Raw genomic sequence first — 23,521 nt, 5'->3', positions numbered from 1 at the left:
TGTTTTGGGAGGTAAAGAAAGTTGCTTAAGACTGACGAGTTAGTGAGAGGCAGAGCCACGGATGGATTCCAGGTCTCCGACTCCAACGCCAGAACGAGCTTTCCCCAGGACACCAGTGTTTCCATTTGTCAGTTCCGGCACTAGAGAACCACAGTGCTGATTTAATGTTTGTCAAGTGTTCATAGTGCCCTGGGATCTGGCACTTCGATGAGAAAGCTGTGGCAATACCGACCTCTCTGTACACCCAGCCAGGAAGGCAGGACGGGAGGCCTGGAGGGAGAAGCCCTCACATTTAAGTTTCGCAACAACAGAAGTGGTCCCCTGGAGGCTGCTTGGCGAGGGCCACCTCTTCCCTCGGGCGGGGGAGACACGGAGGGGCCCCATGTGGCAGCTTCGGAGTGCGGTTTCGGGTCGTGGGCCTCAGTAAACAGCAACTGGCTAGTAATCCAGCGGAGAGTACAAAGCGGAGAAACCCAAACAGCACCCTCGCCGCGCCCGCACCCCTGGCCCCCCAAAACCGGGACGGGGATGGGGACGGCGGCGGAAACTGCTACGGCGGCGGCTGGCAGAGCCCCTGTGCTATTGGCCCCTCCCTTCCCGCCCCCGGAAGTGACGCCCGTCAGCTCCAGCGTCAGGGAGGGGCCCCAACGCAGCCGGGGGGTTTGAGAGTGGCGGCGGCCGCGGAGCGATTGGCAGGCTCGGCCGCGGCGAAGAACGCCCCGAGCGCGCGCCCGGCGGGAAGCGGCCCCGACGACCCGCGCCGCCGCCGCCGCCGCCGCCGCCGCGTGTGGGGGCGGGGAGGGCGGGGCGCGAGGAGCCGCGGCTGGTGCGGCGGCGGCGGGAGATGCGGGCGGCTGCGGGCACCCGGCGGGCTTGGCTCGGCCGCCGGTGCCTTCTCCGGCTCCGCCGCGGGGGTCGCAGCGGCTGCCGCGCCATCCTCGAGCTCCCAGCTTGAGAAGGCGGCGGGCGGAGAGGAGCATCGTGTTCGAGGCGGAGACCCAGAGGGAGCCCCGCGCGCGGCCTCGGTGAGCGGCCAGCCCCGCACGCCCCGTCCACCCCGCACCCCGTCGGGGTCTTGAGGCCCCCCCAACAGCGGGGAACGCGGGCGGGGGCGAGGGGCTCGCTGCACAACAGGAAACGAGCGCGTGGGGGCGGGCGCGGGGGCTGCGGCGCGCGCTCCCCTAGGGATCCGCCCCTGCCCCGCCCCGCCCGCTCAGGCGGCCCTAGCCCCGAGGCGCGCAGGTAGATGCGGCGCGACCCGCTCCGCTCTCTTCGCCCCTTATTTGGTACCGCGAGGTCCCTGGGGCAAAAGGTCGCAGTGATGTTTTTTTGGGGGGGTGGGGGCAAGAGGGGAGCAATTCTGACTTTCTGTAGTGACAGGAAGTTGGAAAGTGAAAGTACAGTAATTCAGTGCTTACCCAGGCCCGGTGAGGTTGCGGCTCTTCCCCTGGACTTTGATCTCCTCGGGGGCACACGGTCATCCGTGTCTCTTCCTGTCCCCAAGCTCGCTATTCATCCGGTGTCAAGTTTCATTTCTTTTTCTATTTCTCTCCCGCAAACCCCCTCCCCTCTTTACTTTCCGCTTAATGTACAGCTGCCGCGAGGCTGGTGGCTTCTTCATGCCTAAGAAGATCAATTGGAAACATCTTTTGGGGGCTAAATATTAACTGGCTTTGGCAGGAAATAAAGGGCATTGTTGGCTGAAGTAGTCAAACGATACACAATTGGCTTTTTCCCAAGCTATTGCTATTTGAAGTTTAGGGCATTTAAAGAAAGACTCTGGAATTTTATTCCTCATCAGAACGGTTCACCCATCTCTTTGGTTGGTGGATCAGAGCCTCCCTCCCTCTTTGCCGTCTCCCACTCACCGCCCCACTGCGTGGAAAACTTGATGCTTCAATATTTAAGACTGTCAGTGGTGTTTTCATTAAAATGTATTGTGATTCAGTTTTCCCCCTCAGGAACCCTCCCCTCTTTAATTTTGTTTAAATGTTAAAACTGCGTTAAGTGGAATCCATTTAGGGAAATGTTGTTTTTAAGTTTTATGGTAATGTAACAGTACACTTTTAATATTCTGTTAGTATAGGATACTGTACAGTTAGATACATCAGATTACTTTTTGACAACTACGATGATTTTAAGTCAAAACTAGGCTTGATACATTTCATAATTTGCTTTTGTTTTACTTAAGCAGCACTCTGAATTTGGAGACATTTATTTTTGGGGTCTTAGCTACTGTTTCTGAAAAATAGTTGGGCCATGGGTCACCACAGCAACTGGACTATGTATTATAAACATGTTTAGGGTGGGAAAGTTTTCACTTAATAGAGGCTTCCTTTCCCTAAAGAGTTACTTCAACATGCTCCTTTCATTTTAGCACAGGAACTAATCTACTGTCTTTGAAGTGTTAAGTTAGAATCAGTTATGTTTTCCACATTTAATCCCTCAAAAATCAGATTCCTTCATTTGGATCAGTTAAGTATTTCCCTCCCTCATCATACTTCTACTAAAAATCTCTTTTAAAACTGTAACTTCTGGAAAAAACTGTAATTGTAGAAACATTGAGATTTTCGTGAGAAGAAAAATAAAGGGTTTGGGGGTTTTTTGACTGAGAATAAAAGTATTTAATATTTTTGACTTTATTTCACTCTTTGTAATTTTACATAACTGTCTTCTGTAACTTTTTTTCCTTTAATTCTCTTTTATGGCTGAAGAAATTGTTGAATTTCATATTAATAGCACACTTTTAGGAACTAAAATGAAGAGGTTCAGCTTAACTATACGCCCAGTGGTTCACCACCTTTTCAGCCAAAGAATAAACTGTTATCAAAATTGAATGAGTAAAATATTCCTTTAAAGTACCCACTGAGGATGTCCATTTTATGTCTTTGTTAGTTTTTCACAAAAGAAATTTTTTTTTCTGGTATGTAAGTCCAAAACCACAGTGCCCATTTTCTTTCACAGCCATTTCCCATCCCCGATGCACTGTGAAGTACACTAGAGAAGCTGCAGCGTTTTGCACACAGTTGGGTTCTGCCCTGCAGTATGCAACAGCCCCACCAGCGTTTGGCTCAGTACACACTCTCTCCTAATAACCAAAGGGAGAGGTGGAAGGTAAACCGACACCACCTTGGGAACACCTCCCATTTGCTCAGGATGGCACTTGTGTACTCACTGTGGAGATGTTGATGGTTATTTCCTTTTTTTTGCGTGTATTGCTTAGCCATTATAAACCTGAAGGGTTCAAGCACTGTCTGCATGATAGGCATTAAGACTCTAGGATTTGGTTTGGGGAATTTTTCCAAAAATAAATGGAATTACAGGCACCAAATCTGTAATAGTCTTGAGATTCCGGTTCTCTGCCGTGTTCACTTTCTTCTTTCCTCCTCTCTCCTCTTCCCCTCCTTTCTAGCTTCAACATCATCACCATTACCATTCTCTCACACATATTCACACACTGCTGTAAGCATTGTTGATAATGAAGATGATGTTTGGAAATGTGGAGACTGAGTTCTCTGGTTAAGCTGAAATTTACTGGGAAGTAGTTGTAACAGATTTAGACTAACAAATAATTGTTTAAATGAGAAACATATGTAGTTAAAAAGTAACTTGCCATGAACAGGCATTATCAGAAGAAAAGCCTCTGCAGTAAAGTCAGAGAAATGGCAGGGACCATCCCCCCCACCTCCCCGCCCAATACTTGATGGATATAATATAAAACCTCTATTTTAACCCAGCTTAAGTGAGGCTATGGGAAACTATGATTTCTAGTGAGCATAAAAGCATTAAAGTAGCATTTCATATTTGTACATTATTATCACTTAGTATCTAATAATGTAATACTTCTTTACAACCCACTGGTGATGTGAATGCTTTTATCCATCTAGGGAAGTGGTTTCCCTAATGAACAGAATATTATGACTGTGATGAAAGAGACTTAGATTCATGGCCTGTTTCTCCATTAACTCTATAAATGTGGGAGGCATCTCCCCTATTCTATTCTTTATCATTTTCCCAACTCTACTTTTGGATGACAGTATCTCTATATAACCAGCTTCGAAGTGATAAGAGGATAATTGGAGGACTTTTTGAATGTCTCAGAAGTTACAGAAACTCAGATATTTTCTAGTATAGTTCCTCATCTTTGCCCTTTTTGGAAGCAGACATTGTTGACCCTTTGTGAGTTGTACATAGTTAGAGTTAGGTTTCTCAGGCCTAACTTTTGTATTGTTTGTAGTGTTTGTTTTTAACATCTTTATTGAGATATAATTCACATACCATAAAATTCACCTACTTAGTACAGTTCAGTGGTTTTCGTATATTCACAGAGTTGTATAACCACCACCACGATCTAACTTCAGAATATTTTCATCACCCCATTAACAGTCACTCCCCTTTTCTTCTCCCCACCCATTCCCCATTCCCAGCCCTAAGCAACCACTGATCAACTTTCTGCCTATTCTGGACGTTTCATATAAATGGCTGGCTTCTTTCACTTAGGGTAATGTTTTCAAGGTTCATCCACTGAAGTAGCCCATATCAGTATTTCATTCCTTTTTCTGGCTAATATTCCACTCTGTGGTTATACTACATTTTGCTTGTCCACTCATCAGTTGTTGGACATTTGGGTGGTTTCTACTTTTTTGGGTATTATGAATACCACCGTGAACATTCCTGTGTAAGTGTCTGTGTGGACATATATTTTCATTTCTCTTGGGCATATACCTACGAGTGGAATTACTGGGTCATATGTTAACTCTGTGTTTAGTATTTTGAGGAAATGCCAAACTGTTTTCCAAAGTGGCTGCACCATTTTACATTCCCATCAGCAATGTATGAGGGTTTCACTTTTCTCCACATTCTAGTCAACACTTAAATCATCTGTCTTTTTTTTTTTTTTTTTTTGCGTTATGTGGGCCTCTCACTGTCGTGGCCTCTCTCGTTGCGGAGCACAGGCTCCGGACATGCTGGCTCAGCGGCCATGGCTTATGGGCCTAGCCGCTCTGCGGCATGTGGGATCTTCCTGGACCAGGGCACGAACCCATGTCCCCTGCATCGGCAGGTGGACTCTCAACCACTGTGCCACCAGGGAAGCCCCATCTGTCTTTTTGATTGTAGCCATCCTAGTAGGTGTGAAGTGGTATCTTGTGTGGTTTTGATTTTAATTTCCCTAGTAACTAATGACAGTGAGCATCTTTTCATGTGCTTGTTGGGCATTGGTATTACTTTTTGGAGAAATGTCTTTTCAAATCCTTGGCCTATTTTCAGTTTGTTTTTTAATTGTAAGGATTCTTTATACTTTTTGATGAAAGTCCCTTATTATTTGAAAATACTTTCACCCATTCCAAGGATTGTCTCCTCACTTGATGGTATTGTTTGCAGCACAAAAGTTTTAAATTTTGATGTAGTCAGTTTACCTGTTTTTACAGTATTTTAACAGAATTGATTTCATTTAAGTCCTGTTCTGATCCAGTGAGATCTAATTCATAGATTTAAAAAGGAAGGTTTTTTGTTTTGTGTGTGTGTGTCAAGTTCAATTATAGACTTTTTAGAATGTGCTTATATATGGCCAGAGTTTCTGCCCTAAAGAATTCTTCCTGGGAGGGTGGGAGGGAGATGCAAGAGGGAGGAGATATGGGGATATATGTATATGTATAGCTTGATTCACTTTGTTATAAAGCAGAAACTAACACACCATTGAAAAGCAATTATACTCCAATAAAGATGTTTAAAAAATATTTTAAAAAATTCTTCCTTATAAACAAGGTGTTTGGAAGTTTTTGTGAGGAAAATAACTTTGTGAGAACATTTCCTTGCTGCTCCATTGCCTAAACCAATGGTTGTTAACTGAGATGATATGGTCCCCCCAGGAGAACATTTGGCAATGTCTGCAGACATTTTGATTGCCAAATTGGGCAGGAGGTGCTACTGGCATCTAGTGGGTAGAGGCCAGGGATGTTGTTAAACTACAATGCACAGGACAGCGTCCTGGAACAAAAAAATAATCTGGCCCCAAATATCAATAGTGCTGAATTTAGGAAACTCTGGCCTAAATAGGAAGATCCTAAAACTTGAGATACTGAAAGATATTTCAGTTCCAGTCTTGGTAATCAAATAAAGGTTGCTAATCAAATAAAAGGAGGATCTATGCAGGTGGAATCCCTGTGGACAGAATGGTGACAGGACGTGTAACTTAGGGAACATTTTGCTGAATTTTCAGTGCTGCCAATGTGTGTAAATTACATTTATGATAATGGAAACTATTTGGAGGAGAAATACCAGTGGAACAAAAGTAGATTATTCCCTATACCTCTGGGCTGCCCTGAGACACACAACATATCCTGGCAAATAAACCAGCTGGGCTAATTTAGATAGATGCTGAAATGGTGGTCTCCTCAGAGAATATGACAATGAGTTTTTAAGATAAAATTTAATAACAGTGATACTCTACTGGTTGGCATTCATCAGTCTGCTCCTGCAATTTATGAAACTAGCTTTATCTCACAGCAAGACTTTTCTTAAGCAGCGTGGCATGCTTAAGAGTTTGGACTCTGGATCCAGATTGCCTGCGTTTAAATCTCAGCTCCACCATTTACGTGTGTGACCTTAGACAAGTTACTTAACTCTTTAATGAATCAGTTTTTTCACATGTAAAATGAGGCTGCAGTAGTATCTGTCTTATAGGATTGCTGTGGGGATAAAATGAGTAATTAGTCTAATACAGTTAGAGTACTTAAAACAGTGTCTGACATATACGGTTGGCTGTTAATTGTGTATCTTACCCGATGCCTCTTTCAGCTCATTGCTATGGACAGTGCTATCACCCTGTGGCAGTTCCTCCTTCAGCTCCTAAAGGAGCCTCAGAACGATCACATGATCTGCTGGACCTCTAATAATGGGGAGTTCAAGCTTTTGCAGGCCGAAGAGGTGGCTCGTCTCTGGGGGATTCGAAAGAACAAGCCTAATATGAATTATGACAAACTCAGCCGAGCCCTCAGATACTATTATGTGAAGGTAATACACATCCACCTCAAAACAAGAATTGATCCTTCTCTTCTGGTGAGGTTAGAGGTACTAATGTCCTGGTTTATTTATTTATTAAAAGAAATTTTTTTAAATTGAGGTATAATTGACATAAAGTTATATTGGTTTTGGGTGTACAACATAATGATGCGATATTTGTATACATTGTGAAATGATCACTGTTCTGGTTTAATTCAATTTATTTTACAGCTTCAGCAGTTTGGAATTAGGATGAAAGACGTAAATGTTCCAGGTGTATTTCTGCAAATTCTTATTCAGTACCCAGCTCCCATTGCTCATATATTATTCCTCATTACAGTTGTCTTTAAAGAAAACATGATTATAGAGTTGGAATAAGGAGAAGGAACTTTGAGATTCTTGAGGATAAATAAATACTCTTGTTTATATCATAATTTACTTTAAAAATTGTCTCATATTTACTCATTTTTTTAGCTCTACTTAATTTTTACTTTTTAGTTTAACCTGGAACACAAATTAATACCTTAAAGAATAGCTGTTAATACCTCGATGTGATTTCTTAGTTAAAACTTTTTTGTTTAATTTCTTATTATTTTGAATACATTCTTGGGTACTGAAGTGAAATAAATGGCTCAAATGGGTAGAATTAAAGTGAGAAGCTGGGATCTTAATTTCTTTCACCTTTGAGTGGTTGATGTTATCAGCTTTCCTGTATGGAGAGATGAGGTAAGAAGCAGCTGGAGTTTCTGAAGGAAGTAGGAACCTTAGCAGAAGTAATATTCTGAATTCCTTTTTGCTTCCTCAGCATGTGAATGGCTTGTACCTTTGGAGTTATTTGAGATTGCAGTTCAGAAATTTTTGACCTCATACAGATACTTAGCTGACAGTGTTAAGCAATTAAAATCTTTCAGCTTTGATGTAACATATTAGTTCAGTTGTTAATAAGACATTTAAATGTTTTTAACTTGTACTCCATAATAGTAGGAACTGTGTTTGGTATGGCTAGATAAATGTAGATGATTTTGAAGCTTTCAAGTAAACTACCTGTCAAGTAGAGAACCCCATTAGGTCAGCTTTTTCATGGGGGGTGGGTAAAGTTTAAGAAATGCTTAAGAAAAGTTTAAGAAAGTCTAAGAGTGTTTATTTTATTTATCTACAGAATATCATTAAAAAAGTGAATGGTCAGAAGTTTGTGTACAAGTTTGTCTCGTACCCAGAGATTTTGAACATGGATCCGATGACAGTGGGCAGGGTTGAGGGAGACTGCGAAGCTTTAAGCGTCAGTGAACTCAGCAGCAACAGTTCCAAAGATGTGGAGAATGGCGGGAAAGAGAAGCCAGCACAGCCTGGTGCCAAGACCTCTAGCCGCAATGACTACATACACTCTGGCTTATATTCTTCATTTACTCTCAACTCTTTGAACTCCTCCAACAGGAAGCTTTTCAAATCTATAAAGGTTGAGAATCCAGCTGAGAAATTGGCAGAGAAAAAATCTCCTCAGGAGCCCACACCATCTGTTATCAAATTTGTAACCACACCTGCCAAAAAGCCACCAGTTGAACCTCTTGCTGCTGCCATTTCTACTGGCCCAAGTATTTCTCCATCTTCAGAAGAAACTATGCAAGCGTTGGAGAATCTGGCTTCCCCCAGACTGCCTTCTCTGGAAGCACCGACTTCTGCATCCAGTGTAACTGCCGCTTTTACCACCACACCACCTATTTCATCTGTGTCCCCTCTGCAGGAGCCTTCTAGAACACCTTCACCACCACTGAGTTCCAACCCAGACATGGACACAGACATGGAATCAGTGGCTTCTCAGCCAATGGAACTTCCGGAGGACTTGTCCCTGGAGCCTAAAGACCAGGATTTGGCTTTGCCAGAAAAGGACAAAACAAATAATTCATCAAGGTCCAAGAAACCCAAGGGGTTAGAGCTGGCACCAACCCTGGTGATCACGGGCAGTGATCCAAGCCCACTGGGAATATTAAGCCCATCTCTCCCTACAGCTTCTCTTACTCCAGCACTTTTTTCGCAGGTAACACTTTCTTTCTTATTAGTGCTGCATTTTTTTTGTTTTGTTTGTTTTTACTCACCTTTTAAAACAGATCCAGAATTTATAACCTCAAGTTCTCATTTGGCCACATAGGCTTGCCTTACAGAAGGTTATATGACCCTGTGAAAGTAACCCAATTCCTCACCTCAATTAGAATTGTCAAAATAAAAGGTTTGGAGTATTGTGTTAAAAAATTCATTGTTCTACAAGTAAATAAGTATTTGGTGTTTCCACTTTCTCCTAAAGAAAATAAGTATATTCTCTCTCTCGCTCTTTTTTTGGGGGGGTGGGGGGGGTCATATAAAACAACAGTGATAATCTCAAGTTAGAAGACAACAGATCCTGAGGTCCTTACAAGTTTGTGCAGTTATTTTCATTAGCTATTTCTTAACTTGCTCATCTCATATAACATTTAAATAGTTAGATTACTCCTAGACCTACACATTATTAAGGGGAAAATATGTTTGTGACTCAGTTACCCATAATTTCTCCATACCAAAATTCAGATTGGTTTTGTTTTTCTATTTGAAAAAGATTCTACCAAAAACGGGTTAGAAAATATTTTGACCTTTATCTTACTTGGGTTGTAAAAGTAATTTCTGAGTTTTTCTTCATGGTAAGATTTCCGACTTGGAGATACTTGGAGTGGAGAATAGGACAGTATTTGGATTCAGAGCTATTTGTGTATTACAAGGGTAAACATAATCCTGATAAGCCATTTAGTTATATTTTTGGTTTGTGTATTGCAGACACCCATCTTACTGACTCCGAGCCCCTTGCTCTCCAGTATCCACTTTTGGAGTACTCTCAGCCCGGTTGCTCCCCTAAGTCCAGCCAGGCTACAAGGTGCTAACACACTTTTCCAGGTAAATTACATAAAAGCTTGTCTTCTGTAATTGGGGTGTGGTAAATGAAGAAAGAGGCAAAAAGGCAGTATCCACTCTTCAGTTAATCATTGTAAAACTTCTACTTAATAAGTATTCCTTAGATTTATTTTTGAATTTCTAAGTGTTAATTTTCTGGCCAGCAGACAACTCAGATAAATATTCACGGCAGAGTTTCCTTTTCATTGTTTACTATCCCATACATTTGAATTAGATCAAGAATTGTTTAAAACTGTAGTAGATTTTGAGCCTATCCAATTTTTTTTTTGGTCATTTTAAATACTAGAAATCCTCTTTTCTAAAAAAAGAAAAAATATATATATATATATATATATATATATATATATATACATATTTCTTTTTAGAGGGGTTTCCCCTTATAACTGAGGACTTTAAAAAAATAGAGAAAACTCTTGAGAATAGTGTATCAAATACTCCCATTTCCCCCCTCATTCAGATCTGATATTCATCAGCATTTTAAATATATATATTTTAAAAAATGAATATTGTATTACCTCTTAACCAAGATCTTAGGAAAGGTCTCACAGCTTGCTTTATTTATTAAAACCCTGCAAGGCAGGTATTATTAATCTTTTTTTTTTAAGGTATTTATTTATTTATTTTTATTTAATTTTGTCTGCGCTGGGTCTTCGTTACAGTACGTGGGCTCTTTGTTGTGGCGTGCGGGCTTCTCTGGTTGTGGCGCGTGGTCTCTAGAGCGCACGGGCTCAGTAGTTGCAGCGCATGGGCTTCTCTCGAGTTGGGCTCTCTAGTTGTGGCGCACGGGCTTAGTTGCTCCGCAGAATGTGGGATCTTAGTTTCCCCGACCAGGGATCGAACCCTCGTGCCCTGCACTGGAAGGTGGATTTTTAACCACTGGACCACCAGGGAAGTCCCGGTCTCACAGCTTTAAACCATTTTTTTGCCCAGAACATCTAGACTTTATAACTTGTAGGCTTTCTTGTAGTTGATTCATTCACTTATTCAAGGGTGACTCCCTGGGAGATTTTCTTAGAGTTTGTAATGTAAATTTTCATTTGTTCTTTTGGAAATGGAATGGTGAGGGGGAAAAAAAGAAAGAAAATTAAAAATCTTACTACTTCTGCAATTTGTTTTTTGCAAAAACTTATAAATTATTGAATAGAGTGTTGAGAATTTTCCATATTTCATTTTACATTTTTCTTTGCCTCTCACAAACAGATAATTGAATTATAGAGAGAAAGTCATAGTGCTCATGTAGCTCCAGCCTGGAATCTCCATATACATTTGGTCTCAGAACACATGATGGGGAGCCCTTTTGTAGGATGAGCACCCTACAACTATTTGCAGCAGTTAAGAGATGGGCATCTCCTCTGGACCTCTTTTTGATAGTCTGTGATTTCCTATACAATTGAATTATACTCTGTAGTGCATACTGTCATTTACTGAGCTTTCTAAAACCTTCATTTGAAGTCAAGTGTGAACCTGTGTACCTTAGCATCTGAGGGAAAGTATAGGTTTGTTCTTTCCATTCCATCAAGGTACGCTGGAGGGTGTTAATATTTAACATATAAGACAAACAATTTTTTAAAAGTTTCTGTGACATCATATTCTTCCATGATAAACAATTACTGCCTTTGTCCTGTGAGCCACTGCAGGTGGATGTCATGTTCTGCCTCAGGGAATATAATAGGGACAGAAAGTGAAATTTAGGGTTGCATAATAGGATGATAATGTGTTTTATTTTCTTTCTCAGTTTCCTTCTGTGCTGAACAGTCATGGGCCGTTCACTCTGTCTGGCCTGGATGGACCTTCCACCCCTGGCCCATTTTCCCCAGATCTACAGAAAACATAACCTATGCACTTGTGGGATGAGAGAACCAAGGAATAACACCCAAGAGACACCCAACATGATTACATTTAAAGTGAGCAATTGATACATCACAATGCTGATAATAGACTATTGTGATTTCTGCCATTCTCCATTAAAAATGCTTTTTTAGGATTCCCTTTGAATAGGACTCAAGTTAGACTGTGTATAAAAATGCCTTAATTGGAGTCCAGACTCCACCTCCCTCTTTTTCTTTCTTTTTAAAAAATATTTTGAACTTTGTGTTAAAGAAATTTTTGGTGGGGTTTAGCAGCTAGCTATGCTTTGCAAGAGAATTAAGAACAAAGTTACTCCTCCTGCCTTATTGGGACCCTTTGGCCAGGAAAAAAATTATGCTTTGAGCATGTTATATAAAGAAATATTAGTTAAATGAAATTGGCCATATCTTTAGGACTTTAATGTGCTCTGTTGAATACTGAGTTGTGCATAAGCAGTAGAGGAAAAAGAATCATTCCTATTCACACCAAGTAAGATTGGAGCAGGACTATTGGGTAGATTCTGTTTTGCTATGAACTATAACATATGTAAGCAACTCCACAAAAAGGCATCTTATTTACATTTATTCAGGGTGGATCTCTTAGCCATATGTGTGATCTTGTCTGAACCTGTCAACAGAGCATGGAGCTAGTTTATTCCCACTTAGGGAGATTTTTAAACCGGGGACTTAAAACAGTATTTGGAACAACCAGTGAGAACATGGGACCCCATATCTGGCACAGAAATGTCATCTGCTCTCTAGGTGGTATGATTACACACCCACGGAATACAGTATGGTAAATGATGGCTTTTAGGGAGATGAACCTGGGGTTTGAAATGTTGAGGCATCTCTGAGTCGAAGATTCAATTGAATAACTTGAAACAACATGTAGGGCTTTTCTCAGTTGGAAGGTACCGGCACGAAGGACCCTTTTCTCTGTTCATTTTATCCCATTTTCTACCGTATATTTGTCTTTTAAATTTAAGGTTGTTAGAGGTTGTGATAGTTTTAACAATGTAATTAGGAAGATGAAAAGCAAAGTGAAGCCTCCAAATCTGTAGTGAAGTAAAGATATGCTTATTTCTTTGAGTTTTTTTTTTTTTAATAAGAAAGGAGCAGAGTTCATTTGGCAATGCTCATACATAGGGATTGGATTATTCATATTAGTAGTGAAAAACTGAGGCCTTCATCTCTACCAAATTTATAAAATATTACCATATAGTAATCAGTGCCAGGTGCAGACAGATTTGTTGATCCCCTAAACTGATTTGATACCAACGTCACAGTTGAGTCTTTTGAAAAACGTGGCTTTAAAGTCCAGGATCAGATGATATGCTGCTACCACCACCACCACCCTGCCCATTAAACTAGTCTTTTAACCCTCGAAATAGTTCCTATAATTAACCACCTGAAGTAAATGGAATAAGGGAGTAGTAAGGACTTGAGGGCTCAAAGTGACACTGCTATAAACCAGCATCTTCCAGATACATAAAGTTCACTTTGTTTTATACAGTATGGAGAAACTCTAGCATAAGATGTCTATGCTAGTTCATTAGTAGCAGAAGGACAGTATTCAGGGAGCTGCCTTTATATTTGTAGTGTTGGAGACTGTTACTGGTTCATTTGTGGTTATCAGCTGAAAAGTTCTGTTCCTGAGATGTGCAATAGCAGTGTTGAAAGGCAGTGTTCAGTAGTGATGGGGAACAGACATACTGGATTTTCTTCCCACATTGAATCATTTCGTTTGCATGCCTCTTTGAAATTAGACTGCTCAGCAGCACTTTGGACTAGTTTTTATTAGGTTAATTCACATTTTGTACATTAGATAAGTAAATATTGATGGCTTGATTTAACTAGATATTTAAAATTTTGAAAGCACAAAAGTATCTTATTTTGAGTCAAAGGAGAAAAGCCATTGGTTTGTTTTCATAGATAGTATCTTTGATAATTAACCGTCTCAGCACAGGGGTGCCTGGAACCAAGGGCACCATGAAAACTCGGTCAAAGCAACTTCCTAGGAACCAGTTTTAGTGAGTCCTCTGCCTATAAACCTCTCCCAGAAGTCTCTGAGAGGTGTGGGCCTTAGGAGGTTGATGATGATCTGCTTTCTCTTTGAGATCAACTGTTTTGGGGAAGTTGGTGTGTGTGTTTGTGTGTATGTATGTGTTCACTTTTTTAAGTGAAATGAAACTGCAACTATAGTGCAAGTGTGTATGAGGCAGATCGTTCTATTTGTAAACTACCTCCTTCCTGGAAAAGTCTCTGTTATTTTTTTGAACATCCACAGAGTTCTTAGCATCAAAAGGTGACATACCACTTAAGATCAGTATTCACTGGAGAGACTTATATTTGGTAGCAGTAGCTGGTATCCATCACTAGTCACTTTGCCAGGATGAATGCTGGTTGGCCAAAGGAGCCCAAGTTAAGATAGGGGAGCAGGTTTAGTGAGTTTTTGCGACTTCTGCTGTGATTAGCTTAACTTTTCATTTGCTCTGGCCGATATCTAGTCAGTTGTATGCTGTGAGATGTTTAACCACCAGGCTCTCTGAAGGGAACAAAAAGGCCCTTAAATTGTAGCATTTGCTGATTCCCATCATGTAAGTTACTCCCTCTGTGGTTGATTTTAAGCCCCCACCTTGGAGTTGAGAAGGGGGGCACACAGTTGGCTCAGAGCCACACACTCAGCCAGTGAACCACTGCATTTATTTCACCCTAGGGTGGATTTTCACATAATTTCTAAAATAATTTTTTTCTTTTTGGCTTGTCACAGTGCTTTTGTGATATAATATTCCTCATGGCATATTTTATGTGTTCAAAGGTGGAAACTTCCATTGATTTTTTTAAAATTTATACATGATGGAAGAATCCAGAAACCCTCAAAAGGTCAGCCTTATGCTTCTTTGAGTTAAAATATAGGTTTAATTTTTCTACATCTTGGTGGTTAAAATACAGGTAACAGTAATTTTTTTCTTTAGATTTTGATGGGGAAAATAAGCCCATGAGCCTATAGTAAAAGGGTACTAGATTTTTTTTTTACACTGGATTTTTTTTACAATTCCTTGAAGATTTACATACTATAGTAGAGATCAAAGAAGGCAGCACTGACTGTTGAATCTATTTACATGGCACATTTTTAGTTTTCTCCATACTGTGTGTCACTTAGGCTTGGAGGAGACAGTAAATCAGAGGCTTGGAATTCTGGAACTGTAACTGCAGGCTGTTGATATTATCACTTCAGTGCCATTCACACTTGGCATTGTGTGATGTCTAGTCTAATGACATCGTTTCATCCTGATCTCAGAACTTGTGTTATGATTCTAAAGTTCTCAAAGGCAGTTTTGTATGTTTCTAGTGAATTTATGTACATTAGAGCCATTCACTGGCATTTCAGAAAAGCAGTCTCCAACCTTTTTGAACACACACCTTGATCAATAAAAGGCTTTGAACACAAATACCCTATTGCAGATTTATATGTATATATGTTAAGTTATATACTGCTATACTAGAGTCCTATATACACTATAAGACATAACACAAAACAGAAATTAAGGATGGCATAAAAATAAATCTTGAGTAGAAATTCTAATATTTTTTTCCTGCATCCAGTAGATTGTCTTGTGCACTCCCCTGGAGGCATGTACTCTACTTTAAAGCCCCCTGACTCAGGGTTTGTTTGTCAGTCTAATCTTGAAAAATACAATGTGGAAGCTTTGGTTGTGATATATGGGGAAATCCTTTACATATTTGATTTGATTTTCATGTAAAATCTCCAGTAGAGATTAGGAATTTTTCAGCAGAGCTTGTCATCAACTTTCTGAAATTTCCTATTTCTTTTTCATGAGAAATTTCTTTTTCATACATTGCCAAATAGCCCATTACCAAATGTTTCCCAGAGCTTCATGCTTATTATTTTTGACAGCCTGTTGTCTCTTTCCTTTTCATATTAGGTGTGACTTTATAATTTACTTTTATTTTACTAGCTGCTCTCAAACTTCTTTTGGCCTTATTAATGTTATATTTTACCAACAATTTCAGAATTATTTCAAGTTGCTTTATGTTAAAATACATAACAACCTCCAGTTTCTTGCTGCATTGGTAAGTTTATTATTATTATTATTATTTTTTTTTGGTAACATTTTGGCATCTGAACAAATAAATATTTTCTTGATGGGTCTGTTCTATCTATCACTTCATTTATTGTATGTATTTTATTTACCCATGCCAGAAATCTAGAATTGTACTGAGGTGCCGTTCTTAGGTGTGTAAACAAGTATGGCGACAAGTGCAGGTCTCTGTGCAGAAGCCTGGAGCTCTGAGTGAAGGATCACAGCAACAGGAAAACTAGACTCTTCATGAAGTACGTAGTCTGTGATCTGAGGGTGTGACAGGATGGAATTGAGAAGTTAATTGTTCAATTCATAATAGTGAAGTGGAGGCCAGCCATAATTATCTTGAGCAGGTACTCTGACCAGAGAATTAGTTCGATGGAAAGTGTTTGGTTAATTATCTTCTTGGTTTGGGGTCAACAATTAATCAACAATTAAATAAACAGTTGTTACTGTTTTTAATGCTGCTGGTGTTGCCTGAAACAAGGTGCCCTGCTATTTCTCTGTGTCATCAGAATTCTGCTTACTGAAGTTGAAGTTTTAATCTTAGAATCTAGAATTCTTGTGGGTGGTGGTGTGTTAAGCAAGAAAAGAAGGCGGTTTGATTTCATTTCTCGTACTTGGTGGAACCTGTTAGGATGAAAGTCATGTTTTTACCTGTAAACAGAGCAGAACTGAAAAGGTGAGTTATTGATGTAGTATAAATGTTCCATTTGAAGCTGCCAGTTTCTTCAAGCTACTTTTCTGAAAAAAAAATTGTGGTAGATTGACAGCCTGCCAGAAATAGCAATTTCTAGGGTGCTGCCATCCACACTTAGTTGTTGTGAAGATGGAAATCAGAGTGGTTTGCGTGAGAGGGGAAAGGTTGGCTCTAAGCTTTCTATAGAAACCAGGAAATTCAGGCTGTTAACGTTTTAAATGAAACCTTTAACAAGAAAATTTATGAGGGATACAATCAAACATAGTCTCTTGAACTCTAATCTTTTGAGTATAATATAGATCAAGAAGTTTTATGAGGCTTAAGTTTTTATTTTAAAATATTTTGGGAAACTAGAGCATTTCTTTCCAAGTCATTCTGATTGGCTGAGTGCATACATGTGTGTGTATATATACTGATGTATTGACTGAGTATATGTTTGTGTGTACGTGTATAAATAAATCTATTTTTCAGAGGGAACATATGGTCATCCTAGTCTAGGATGGTTCCTAGGCTATTTTATACTAAAACTTAAAAACAAAAATTGGCTGCACTTTGCAGTTGTCACTTTTTAAAAATTAATGCCTTGCACATTTGTTTTTTTAAATGCATAGAATCATAGGCCTTAAAGACTAATTGCTTGTCTACTCTTTAGAAATACTGTACAGTGCCACATGTGACATACTCTAAGCAAAGTCATCTTAAACTGTTTTCTTATATTCATGTATTATTGAGCAAATAAGAATGTTCTTTCTAAAAACTTCTACATTTTTGTGTAAAATCCTTGTTACGTTGGGTTCTACGTTTCTCAGAGAGGAGGTTTATACTAGACGTAGTATTTCTAAAATACAGATTTAACCATGATTGAAATAGTGGTGGAGGAATTCTGGCATTGTAGCTTATTCATCCTTTTGAACTGTACATAGAAAGCATTAGCAGAAAACTCAAGAGTATCTTGGGCTGAATGGTCTTCTCAACTTTGCCTTGTTTCCCATCTCATAAGGGCCCGTTCTTGTTCTTGTCCCCTCCAAGGATTATGAGCCCTGCGAGGACAGGCCTGGGATCTTCTGGACGGGTTGGGGGTGGGGAGGTGCCCTGTGGCTGGGCCTGAGTTCTAGCCAGTCCATCATTCAAGCTTGCCTAGAGTTCAGGGGTGGGAATGCCATATACTGGTATGAAATCACTTGGCACTTTTTGGGACACCATTATTAGCACTGTTCTGTTTTTAATAACTGGAAGCACTTAATGATTATTTTGTTTAATTTCACCTTGAGGATATTGAGGGTCAGGGAAGTTAAGGTTTATTGCTTGCTTATGTTTTCTGGAACTTGACTGTTTGGAGAAGGGATAAGTGGATTACCCAATGAGCCATTCTAGGCTCTGTAAGGTATGCTGTTTTGGCTAGGATGCTTTAAAATAATTTACAAGCTTTTAATATTCTGCTTTGTAGAAATGTATGACTTTTAATGGTTTGCAGTTGGTGGATTATACTCAACTTTGTGAATTCGCCAAATTTAAGTTTCTTTTCTGTTTAATCATTGTTGCTTATTGTCTGTCAGGTAGGGGACACAGTCCTTTCTAAGACATTTCATGCTTTTTGTTTTTGATGGCAGTATTACCAAGGGCCTTTAAGTGTACATTACATTCATTGCTTATGTGATAAAGTAGCATATTGTATGAACTTCCCTGTTCAGTATTAGTGAAGTGAACTGAGATGCATATATGTAAAGATAGAAATGAATGCAATTAATTTTTGATTACTTGAGGCCTATTTATTTGGTTTGGCCATTCGACCTTTTCTAGTCACAATCATATGTATTTCTTCACTTTTACCTTCTAGCAGTTTCATTTATCTTTGTGGGTAGGGAAGATTAAATATGAAACTCAGTCCAGTCATTTTGCTACTGGCTGGCTTTGGTTTGAGGCAAATAAAAGTTTTGACTTAGTTTTTTAGAATTCTGCCCTTTACACTAGATAATCAAGTTGGCTTTAAAAAAGTGTACAATTTTGTCCTTTGAAGAACAAACTAATAATTTTCTGTGAGCCCTATTGGATCTTCAAGTACGGATAACACTTGAAAATTAAATACCGTTAAACTTTTGATTTTCGCCCACCCAATGTGTAAGTCAGAAAGAGAGCATATGTCTGCTGTGGTGTTAACACAGAGAGATGTATTCTTTTACCTCAGCGTCTTAGTTTGGCCTCTGTAATAAGAACTTGTCAGGGTGCTTTTCTTAAACTCCGATTCATTCAGCTGAGAAGACAGTTACTTCATTGTTTATTTTTCCCCTTGTTTATTTTATTGAAATCTATCTCTCATAATATCTAGTATCCACTACTTTTGTATAAACAGAATACTTACATATAATGCCAGTGCACACCTACCCAAAAGACTGCATTATTGTTAAAGTGTCATTAACAACTTGTCTTGATTAATCTGTTTAATTTACATGAGGGAGACCTTTGAAGTATTAAAATCACTTTCTTTTCTTTTTCCTAAAAAAGCAATTCAAATGATGGTAACTGCTAGCATTTATTAAAATCACATTAATTGCTGATGCAGCTGGAGAGAAACTGCCACATCTTCTAGCTAAGCAGTCTGACTTAACGTGTTGGGAAACTAAGGGATGTTGTTTTAGGGTAATTAGTATGGCTGTAGCTGGAGCCTTCAGCTCTACATGCGTGTGGCAGAAAAACTTTACAGAGTTTAGGTTGGCGAGGAAGAATATGCGCTGGCACTTTGAGGGCTTTATAATATGCTGCTTTTAGGAGGGAAAAGTGTAGTTGATACTCAGTGCACCTCCAGACATAGTAAGGGGTTGCTCTGAATAACCAATCAGGTGATCTTTTTTTTCTACGGCTTCAAGTTTTATGCAAAAATATTGTTAAATTCTGTAATGATGATATGCATCTTTTTAGAAAGATGATACATTTTTAAAAACTATTTTATATAAGAATTGTCAGAGGAATCTGCTTTGTATAATGGCAAGCTGGCTTTAAGAAAGCACTGTATCAAATTTACTAAAGTCCAAAATTATATAGATATGTTAATAGATGTATGTGCAACTTGATATGGACAATTGTATTTTTTTAAATAAATATTTTTAACAAAATGACTTTCTGAATTATTTCCCTCCTCTCACATCTATTGAGGTAGTCTTTGTGTATTATATTCCCGTCTGTGCTAAATGTGGGTAAGGAAAGTTCCAAAGGTTATCATTAAAACCTGGCCTTCAACTATTTGATGTGTATCTACATTAAAATATTTAAAGCCTGTGTTGAGATAGGTAGTGAAAAGGGGAAACTGTAAAATGACTGTTGATACAAAAAGGAATTAAAAGAGTACTGACTGGCTAGAAAAATTACTTTCCTTGTGAAATCTTTTTATTTTACTTTTAAAATTTATTTACATTTTTTAAAAGTATTTAAATTTTAATCAGGTTCTTTTGTTTCAGTCCTTTGTAAGAAGCAGCTCTTGCTTATTTCCACTCTAGGCACTGTTTCTTCACGTAGTTTTTGAGATTAGAAACTAGAGACTTCAGTTTGTTCAGCAAATGAAGTTAGGCCTTTTTAGAACTGGTCTGATAAAATATACATGGGGGAAAGTGGGGTTAATAGGTGGCAGAATCACATCAGAGCTCTGTTTCATATCTCTAGATGAAAATAAGAGGAACAAACGGTTCCGCAGGGGACGACAGTTCACTAGCCCTGGTGAGATGTCCCTTCAGATGATGGGGCAGTGTTCGCTCAGCACAGTGGGTGGTAACCACTTGTGAGGACTGCTGGATTCCCCTAAACCAATGTTCCCAAAATGCATTGCCTAGAACGGTAGTCCCACGAGGGCGAATAAGTTTGGGAAATGGGGTCTTCACCGCTTGGAGAGTTGAAGTGCGTATCAGAATATTAAAAGCTCTAAGAAATCTTTTAGTAAAAAAAAACCTGTTTAGGGCTTCCCTGGTGGCGCAGTGGTTGAGAGTCCGCCTGTCGATGGGTTTGTGCCCCGGTCCGGGAAGATCCCACATGCCGCGGAGCGGCTGGGCCCGTGAGCCATGGCCGCTGAGCCTGCGCGTCCGGAGCCTGTGCTCCGCAACGGGAGAGGCCACAACAGTGAGAGGCCCGCGTACCGCAAAAAAGAAAAACCAACCTGTTTAATCCACCATTTTCTAACCTTTCTGACTGGTGACACGTCCTCTTTTGAGAGGCATAATGTCTATTTTGCAATTATCAATACTTTGTGTTTCACAGATGCATCTAATGATAAAACGAATATCCTAATATTGGGTAACTGGCATTATTAGGTAGGAGATAATCATTAACAGTTGTAAGATTTCACATTGATTGTCACTACAAAGCACTGCACTTACTGGAATACACCCTGTAACTGAAGGGAGTCCATGAAGTTGACTTCATTTGGAATAATTTTCCAATAAGAGGGCATTATATAATGAAAAATGAAACAGGGACAATAATTTCTAATAGCTGTGCAAGTTAGGTGGCAAGCATTGGTGGCAAGGAGGTTGCTGGAACAGAGTTGATTTTATGATTCTCGTATGTTTTGAATACACATCATTTGATAGAAACCCCTCTCTAGTCAAGGTCGCCTTCCGTATTGCCAAATCCAGTGGCCGATGTTCAGTCCACATGGGACCTTATAGCAGCACTGATTACTTCCTCCTTCTTAAGATATTCTTCGCATGCCTTCCAGGAAACCACATTCTCTCCTGAACTTCCTCCTGCTTCTCTGGTTGCTTCTCTCATTTACTCTGCTGGATCCTGTTCTTTTTTTCAAACCTCTCGGTGTTGCAGAATCCCAAGGCTCAATCTTCGATCTCTCTCTACATTTACTCCCTAGATGACCTCATTCAGTCCCGTGGCTTTAAACATTCTTTATATGTAGGCGACCACGAAGTTTGTATCTTCAGGCTTGACTTTTCTTTTAACCTCTAGATTTTATATCTATCAGCCTTCTTGACATCCAAGATAGCATCATAAAATGAACATGTCCTGAAACAACTCTTGAGCGCTCCCGTTGTCTTCCTTAAGGAAGACCATTTAAGGTCTTCCTTAAATGGCCTTATCACATGCCCATAACACAAGTCAAACGCCTTTGGGGTTATCCTTGATTCCCATCTTTCTCTCATGCCCCACACCTGATTTATCAGCAAATTGTCAGTTTGACTTTCAAAATATACTTTAACCCAATCACTCTGACTACTGATGCTACCAACATTGTCCAAGCTACCACCATCTCTTACATAGTTTACTGCAATTATACCCTTTCTGGTGTCCCCAGTTTCATCCTTGTTCCACAGCCTCTCTCTTCTTCACACGACAACCAGAGTATTACTTGTAAACATGTAAATCAGATCATGTCCCTTGCTGCCCACAACTCTCCCAATAACCTCACCTAACTAAAAAAAAAAAAACAAAAAAACAAAAAACTACATTCCTACCATGGCTTATATGATCGGAGCCCCCAGCTACCACCCCAACTTATTTGCTACTCTTCCCGCTTCCTCACCGCACTCAGCCACACTGGCCTGCTTGCTGTTCCTCAGACACTATAAGCATATTCCGTCTAAGGCCCTTGCACTTGCTGTGTCCCCAGCCTGACAGGAAATACCTCAGGTCTTTGGATGGCTGCTCCTGCCTCTCATTTCGGTTTCTGCATAAATGACACCTCTTTAGAAAGGCCATCGGAGCATCTCTTGACATTCCCTCTTCCCATCCACCTTCCCTGCTTTATCTTTCTTTATGCACTCAATTATCACTCACCCTGTGGCATGTTACTTGTTTACTGTCTTTGTGAGGCAGGGACTTCTGTCCCATTGTCTGCTGTATCTGCACCTGGATCAGTGCTTTAAACCTAGCAGGTGATCAATAAATCTTTTTTAAATGAATACATGAATTCTCTAAAAGACTTTTTATGTCACTGTGAATCTGGTATACTTCCAGATTCTGGTATACTGATGGGTTAGATTCCCACATCCAAGTGGCAGAAGGAAATCTGGGAACAGGGTGATTCCACAGCACTCTGAGATGTCAACACCCTTCAAAGAAGATCAGGAAAAAAGCCTACTTTCTCTGTAACTGATATTGAAGTGTGGTATAAAACCTACCTGCTTCCCCTTATTCTGATCATATGTAAGAGGGAACAGTGGTTCTCAGTCCTCCCTCAGAGTCTTGTTTCTTCTACAGTATCAGCCATGGGAACCTACAGTATGAGAGAGACCTGTCTTGGGGGAACATTTGGTCATTTGTTTCTGAGCTTTTATAAAAGGATCGACTGTCCTTCATAATGGACAACATGCTTATTAAATTTAAAATATTTTATTTTAGGAAAGGTACTCTTAGATTTGTTTCAATCTTGTTTTCTATATTCACAGATTAATCATGATCACCTTAGATACAGCTATTGATTCTTCTTTCTAAATCTGTATAAAAAGGACGTTTTCTTGAAAAAACCACAAGAAAAATATAGCTGCTTTCTTTTTCCCCGGGTCAGTCACTCACTCTGGTTAGATTGCACAAGTAACTCTGGCTGCCGTCTAATACTTTTAAGTATTTACAGGCATAGTTAAAACTATACCCCTAGACCACCAGCTTTCAAAAGAATTTGGATCTGTTTGATTTACAATAAATATGTACCAAACATATGAACAGTTTCTAAGCTGCTAACGAGGAGGTTTTAAAGATAAAAATTGCTAACAGTTATTAAGCAAATTTCTATGTCAGGCATATGATAATTGCTTTACACAAATGCACTTAATTCTTTCAGAATTCCTTTGAGGTAGGGTTAAGGTTCTTTTAGAAATATCACTTTAAAGATACAAAAAAAAGCAAGGCTGGAAGAGTCTCAGTGATCTGCCCAGGGCCACATAGCTACAAGGTGAGGCCAGGGCTTGAACCAGGTCTCTCTCTATAGCCAGATT

At 39.7% G+C, this 23,521-nt stretch overlaps 1 protein-coding gene across 3 annotated transcripts in view; it reads left to right on the top strand.

The window, feature by feature from the left end:
- The first annotated feature begins 818 nt into the window (after positions 1-818).
- The window catches only part of ELK4 (ETS transcription factor ELK4), a 43,858-nt gene continuing 21,155 nt past the window's right edge, over positions 819-23,521 (top strand). For 2 of the 3 annotated variants that reach the window (XM_060293570.1, XM_060293572.1), the window contains exons 1-4: positions 891-1,025; positions 6,799-7,014; positions 8,162-9,037; positions 9,805-9,921. In XM_060293570.1, coding sequence (XP_060149553.1) covers positions 6,808-7,014; positions 8,162-9,037; positions 9,805-9,921 — 1,200 coding nt within the window. In that variant the 5' untranslated portion in view covers positions 891-1,025; positions 6,799-6,807. Of the gene's footprint in view, positions 1,026-6,798; positions 7,015-8,161; positions 9,038-9,804; positions 9,922-11,674; positions 19,704-23,521 lie in introns of those variants that run through there. The other variant, XM_030872791.3, reaches the window with a different exon arrangement.

The sequence above is a fragment of the Globicephala melas genome, chromosome 1, assembly GCF_963455315.2.
Source record: "Globicephala melas chromosome 1, mGloMel1.2, whole genome shotgun sequence".
NCBI lineage: Eukaryota > Metazoa > Chordata > Mammalia > Artiodactyla > Delphinidae > Globicephala > Globicephala melas.
This window is presented reverse-complemented; position numbering and strand designations above follow the sequence as displayed.